Source organism: Montipora capricornis, chromosome 1, assembly GCF_036669925.1.
Source record: "Montipora capricornis isolate CH-2021 chromosome 1, ASM3666992v2, whole genome shotgun sequence".
In the NCBI taxonomy this organism is placed as follows: Eukaryota; Metazoa; Cnidaria; class Anthozoa; order Scleractinia; family Acroporidae; genus Montipora; species Montipora capricornis.
Window position 1 is genome coordinate 1,676,859 of NC_090883.1, and position 6,769 is coordinate 1,683,627.

The 6,769-nt window shown below is 38.3% G+C and overlaps 1 protein-coding gene across 1 annotated transcript in view; it reads right to left on the minus strand.

The window, feature by feature from the left end:
- Positions 1–1,076: 1,076 nt before the first annotated feature.
- The window catches only part of LOC138054512 (serine/threonine-protein kinase pim-3-like), a 10,165-nt gene continuing 4,472 nt past the window's right edge, over positions 1,077–6,769 (minus strand). Inside the window, exons 4-8 of the mRNA XM_068900966.1 lie at positions 6,592–6,683; positions 6,178–6,225; positions 5,325–5,697; positions 4,229–4,408; positions 1,077–2,673 (exon numbers count right to left, since the gene is read on the minus strand). Coding sequence (XP_068757067.1) covers positions 2,573–2,673; positions 4,229–4,408; positions 5,325–5,697; positions 6,178–6,225; positions 6,592–6,683 — 794 coding nt within the window. The 3' untranslated portion in view covers positions 1,077–2,572. The remainder of the gene's footprint in view (positions 2,674–4,228; positions 4,409–5,324; positions 5,698–6,177; positions 6,226–6,591; positions 6,684–6,769) is intronic.

Genomic DNA, 6,769 nt, shown 5'->3' on the forward strand with positions numbered 1-6,769 from the left:
GAGTATTATGGTATTTTCCGAAGTGGCCTATAAAAATAAAATCGAAAAATGACAGAGCTGTCGTCACCTTAATATAACAATGACCACAACCAGGTTTTCTGAGCCCGTGAGACTGAGCACCCCCAGCAAACCATTGTTTGAACGAAAACCGCTGGTCAGCAACCTGGTTCTGGTCATTGCTGTCTAAGGTCTTTCGACCAAATCCTTCGGGAATTCGCTACTTTCTCATTCCTATAATGCAATACGTTTTGGGAGGTTCATTTACTCTTGGGACTGTATCATGCTTCAGTGAACTGAATATCCATTCTTTCAATGCAAATAACCCGCAAAATGAACTGTATTATGGGATTTGTGAAATAGTGAATTGATCTTTATTATTATACAAACAAGTTCCTTTGTTTTCAGTGAAAAACATGGCTGTTCATCACGTGAGTGAAAACCAACAATTAATGTATTTATCGATGAAAACTCTGGCACAACCGGGAAAAATATCACAAAAAAATAGCCATGGTTAACACCATCCTGGGTAAACGTCATTTTAGGATAAAAAATTCCCCTTGGTAAATTAGCTGGGGCTGTCATTTAATTGCTTTATTACATGTACTGAGAAAATTCAAGGTGGTAAATTTTACAGCTCTTGAGCGATTTAGAGGGCAGCGCGTCAAAGCTGAGTTTATTTGAAGTGGAGGACGTGCCAGGTTTTTTCTCTGGACGATAATCTCACTCATTATAAGGTTCGTAAACGAATTTGAACAATTTATAGCTGAAAAAAAGGCTGCTGTCGCTGCGACGGAAAATTCACCAATGACCGCCATGTTTGCAACTTCAATATCAATTAATTATCCTGGAAGTGGCGGCGGGGCGAGTTTTCTCCTGTCAATCAGCCATAATTGATTGGACGATCTTTCTCGACCCAACAATAAACAATCAATGAATTGAGAGTGGAGTTTTCGTTTTACGGAAAGGGAAAACTTTCACAGGAATATTAAAGTGCTCTTTGTTTGCAAATAATCTGAATTTTAATTAAAAGGATTCAAAAATTCAATTTAATGCAATATGATTAATGCACAGAAAAATGTAAAAGAAAGTTTACAAGTATGGCTATTTCGTTCAATCTGAATCAAAAACATGTTTGACAGGAATTTATATAAATTTTTTTTTTTCTTAAAGAAAGGCTTTTTTCCCTAAGATACATATACCATATATTATTTTTACGGGAGAACTTTTCCCAAACATAACCTCGATGCAACACGATTCTGAATCTGGTTTTCTAGCGTAAAAACGTTTGATTTTTCCCAGAGTCTAAATTGAAGATTGGTGAAAATCGCCTTTGCACTCAGTCTTGAATTTATCGGTAATGATTATTGAAAAACGAACTGTCACAAAAAAAAAACAAATGCACTCCTCGAGAATGGAATGGTTCGAAAAGGTTAACAGACCTATACATGTAACAATGTTGTAAAAGAGAGCCAAAAACGACGTTCGAATAACCTCGGACTCCAGTGAATTTTTTTGGCAGCTCCATCGAGGTTATATTTTGTGTGGTTTGTTTGTTTGTTTTTTTTTTTTTCTTGGCTTTTGGATTAATTTTATTGTTGTATTTTTTTTTTGTCCCACCCCAACAGTCCCCACCCTGTGCACCCCACGCTATTTTGCCTTTCCCTCCCCCTGTTTAGTATAATAGAGAGCTTTAGATTCTAGAACGAGAACGACTACGAGTATCAAATTTTCTCATAGGACAACAGTGAGCGCGCGCAAACCAGCGTCATTTTGGCAGGAAAAATGCGTTACCGTCGTCATTTTAGTACGAGGTTTTCCAAAAATTTCGTCGTGTCAAAAAAAGTCAACAAGACGGTAGCAGTTTTGGAATTTTTTGATCAACAAAAAGAACCAGGTAACAGCAATAAGAATAACTGAGCAACCTATACTGCTAACAAAGAGTAAAATTAATCGTACGGGTTATAAATCTTCTTAGTATTTTCGCTAAAAACAAACAGTCAAAACTCGAACTCGTTCTCGTCCTAGAATCTAAAGGACCCTAATGGCAATGGGAGAGGCTACAGTACTTTCTATTTATTAAAAAATCCATCTCCTTACTGCCCTTTTTTTTTTTCTTGCTTTTGGATTAATTTTATTGTTGTATTTTTTTATTTTGCTTTTGGATTTATTTTATTATTGTTGTTGTTGTTGTTTTTTAATGATTTTGGATTTATTTTATTGTTGTAATTTTTTGTTCCAACCCAACACTTCCCACCCCGTCCACTCTGCCCTAAATTCCCGTCCCCTCTCCCCATATATACAAACTTCCTCTCCCTCTGTCCCCCACCCCCGTTAATACAGTGGCAGCAGAAGAAACTGCTGCAATTTACATTTAAACTCCCTCTCTTTGCTGCCCTAATTTCTAAGTAAAATTTTCTTTGGAAATATCAGTACAATGATACACAATGTAAGCTCAGTAGTTGCTAATAGTCTATGTTACAAATAATCTTCATTTGAGTCTGCAATTGAGTTCATTGATTCATTGTTCATAGAGTCTTCTTGATGACAGGAAAACTTGAATTGAAAAAGTATTTCAGTTTGTAAGTGCAAACCAAGGGTGATTGAGAATCTGCCTGAGAGTTGGACGGTTGACTGGGTTTATGTTTAGCAGCGAATGGATCAGGTTCTTGAGTTCTGTTGAATGAGAAAAAAAAACAATGATAAGAATATTAATTTTAAAAAGTTCGCAATTCATAAGCTAAAGATTGCCCACGCTCAACAATTTTTTTAACACTGAGATAAATATTTCCAGCTGCACCAAACCTGTTTCTCCATCTTTACCTAAAATCTGATATAAGAATTGATGCCTTATTATTTATAAAAATTGTCAAAATTTGACGAACAAAGACCAAACAAATTAAGAGAGGTCCCCGCCCGTGGGGGTACTCCCAGAAAATTGGGTAGGGGTGTGCGGCCCGCTTCCCAAAACCCTTACCCTATTTATGACCAAAATCTGCGATTTTCCCTACCCTATTTATGATCTGACCAAAAATTTGATACCCAATTTATGACCTGACCCTTAAATCAATACCCTGGTGCAGACCTGCCTTATAATTATTTCCCTAGTTCAGACCAATGTTAAAGGCATTGTTTATCTGCTTTTATTAGGTAGGTTACATGATAAAGAAGTAGCCTCTAAATAAAAAACGAATTCAAGACTAGAGTGCAAAAATGGATACCCTATTTATGACCAAAATGGAGAAAAATTGGCCAAAATCGATACCCTATTTATGACCAAAACGGCTGAAAAACCCTACCCTACCCTGAAACTGACTTTAAAAGCTCATTGCAGGTACATAAATACACTTAGAAGTTGCAAGCAAGCCTGGAAAAAAATTATATATTCTTAGTATCATCCTATTCAGCTCCTTTGTGATATAACTTGAACGAGCAATCGACCAGCTCCTAGCTAGTTTGATGTACTGTTTAAAAAAGGAGCAGCTGCAGTGTTTTATCGGGGTTTAAAAACGCGACTCGGGCGTAGCTGAGTGTTTTTAGGAACGATAAAACAGGTGCTGCGAGTTTTTTGAACGACTTCAAAAACATTCCCCAAAAATCGTGTCCCTTTGGTTCAAATTGTGAGAGGAGAATAATAGCATATCAGAAAAACAAGCTATGCCTTACTAACTAGTGGACTAATGCAAATCCTGCATTTTGATTGGCTACGCTACTAGAGGACTATTATTAATAGTCCTCGAGTAGCGAAAATCGTGATGCTCTCTTTCGTTTTATTCCCAAATAAATCTTTATTTAGCTTGCATTTTCTAACTTTTTTATTGCCTTTTCTGTCCGACTAGTTGGGTGATACTAAAACAATTAGACCCTTCGTCGTCAAGGGCCACGGGTCAATAGCCCATACGGCTTCGCCTCATGGACTATTGACCCGTAGCCCTTCCGGGCTACGAGTCTAATTGTTAATTAGTATTCTTTATATAAAGAATGCTAACGAGGAGTGTTAATTAGTGTATTTATTAGTTTGTGAAAGCTCAGTTGATAGAGCATTTCAGCTCAATAGCATGGTCAATTTTGGGTTTCAATCCCATTGAAACTTTAATCTCTTAAAGGCTTGCGTGCAATGATCCTGCATAAGATAGAGCTCGTTTCCTTGGATACCAACATGACTGATTCTTAGCACAGGCACCCCAACACGGTCGCCCTGACGTGATATGCAAATAAATTCGACAAATACCTGGTGAGAGGTCTTTGGGCACATTTGGTGGCTTAATAAGAGCATCACGTGGGTCTTTAAATGCTCTGACAGTAGGTGATAGCATATCCACCAGAAGAATTCCCATTTGCCACACGGCTCCCTGGCAACCGTCATATTGTCCGTGTTTAGTGTATTCAGGAGGCATGTAAGTTGGTGTACCTGAAAGACGAGAAATGGTTCATAACTAAAAATTACTCCATGAGTAAAATATTTTCGCATTATCTAATTCTCGATCTGGCTAACCTCTGTTGCCTTTTAAGGCAAAAACATTCGTTAGCCTCCTACGAGAGAGTGCAGCCATTTCAAACAAGTTTTAAATTAAGTGAAGCTATGATCCTCGCAGTTATGGACGCAATTTTTGTAATTGCGTTAACAAGGGATACCGGTGAGACGCTCTAGCCAACTGAGCTATGAAGTCACTGACGTTAGGAGCTGGTCATTTGTGGTCATTCCCGTGAGGAATAAATCAACGATGAAATGATATATGAAATAGATCATATATGAACTGTGGGATCATAGCTTCACTTGATTTCATATCCGCAGTTCATATATGATCCATTTCATATATCATTTCATCGTTGATTCATTCCTCACGGGAACATTAGAACCCACAAATGACCAGCTCCCAAATTCAGTGGCTTCATAGCTCAGTTGGTTAGAGCGTCGCACCGGTATCGCGAGGTCACGGGCTCAAATCCCGTTGAAGTCCTGAATTTTTCAGGCTTCTTTACGCAATTGCAAAAATTGCGCCCATGACTGCGAGGATCATAGCTTCACTTGATTTCATATCCGCAGTTCATATATGATCCATTTCATATATCATTTCATCGTTAAGTTTTAAATTAAAAGTAACCAGATTTTACGATCATGCGCAAAAGAAAAGCAGTCACCTTGAAATCGAGTCTTGCCCTCGCTTACAGGTCAGTGCTTACAGTTGAATGAAATTGTTTGTTGCTTAAGATAACATAACCAAAAATTGCACTCTCCTCTCTGTTGTTCTCGTCGCGTCGTCGTGAAAAGGGTTTCTACACTATTTGCAAGCGTACTTTCTGTTAATCCATTTCATCTCACTTACCTCTAAACTTGGTAAAGGGTTTCTCTTGGATCTCGGATGACAATCCAAAGTCAATCAGCTTTGCCTCATCACAGCTCATATCAACCAAGATGTTCTCAGGCTTCACATCTCGATGCAATACTCCGTTGTCTTCGCAACAGTTGTTGGCGCGAAAGACTTGAGTAAAGTACTTTTGTACTTCTTTCTCTGTCAACGTAGTGTTGGCGTTGTATTTCTCCGCAATAATGTCGAACATGTCCTTACACTTCTCAGGTCTTTCCATGACGTACACAAAGAAATCGTCGATGTCGATCACTTCGTAAATGTCGATCACATTGCGGTTGTGAGCTCGGTGCTGGAGATAAGCTTCGGCCGGAATTTCGTTTCCGTTGATCTGCAAAAATTCAAAGCAATGAAAAGGATGAGCAATGAACATTATATCTGTCGGTCTGCGAAAACAATCGCCTTCTAAAGCATTTTATTACCACTACGATGGGACTCTTGTACTCTTTTAAGATTTTTGTTTCCGTTGGTAGATTTAAAATACGATGAGTTTTGGAACACTTATACCTCTTTACGAAATCACAAGATCTGGAGTAAGTTTCAGAAGAAAAAGCTGTGAATGATCTTTGCAAGAGGAGATGATTTTTAAGAAACCTCCTACCGCCAATTTCGATTTTGCAGCTTGTAGTCGTCTGCGCATGGTTGCCATAGTTAATTAATTGGGACTCTATATTTAGAGTAAAATTGTACCACTGTCGTCCAGTCAGAATCGAGTCATTTTTTAAAGTGTATTATAATACTGTCGATTTTACTCTTTGTCAAATTGTTTAAGCATGGTCTCAAAGCCATTGTCACCTTTCAAAGTACGAACCTTTTTAAATTCCTTGACTGAACTTTTGTGGACAAATTTTAGCGCCAACTAAAATGAAAGAAATAAATTGTTAGTTTAACTGGAACTGTATAATAGCTAAAGAAAAGGCTCTGTCTTGTGCAATAGCACTACGCGAAAGGTGATGCGAGAAGCGGATCCCGAGTGAGACTTTCCGATCTGTTGCCCCATTCTCTATTATAGATGTGTGCTTGGAGCTCATGGGCTAGTGTGTGTGTGTGTGCTAAGTTTACTGGCCTTTGAATGAAAGCGAGGCTTTCAGTCAACCTCGTTATGATGCTGATAAGCGTCATGCTGAGGATACCTTAGACTTCACCCTCTTTTTATCTAACGACCGTTGCAAATGCTGAGAAAACACCTTTTAAATGTAAACATCGATAAACCTCGCATACATACCGGAAGATTCTCCTTCTTATGTGTTGCAGCAACAACTTGGCCGAACGCACCAGCTCCAAGCATTTTTCCAAACTCGTAATCATCGAATTCGGCTTCAATTTAAAGAAAGTAAGAGGAAGAAGTCAGTTATAATTTAAGCTTTCTTATGTAATACTCCTAGTTTCCCCATCCTCCTGTT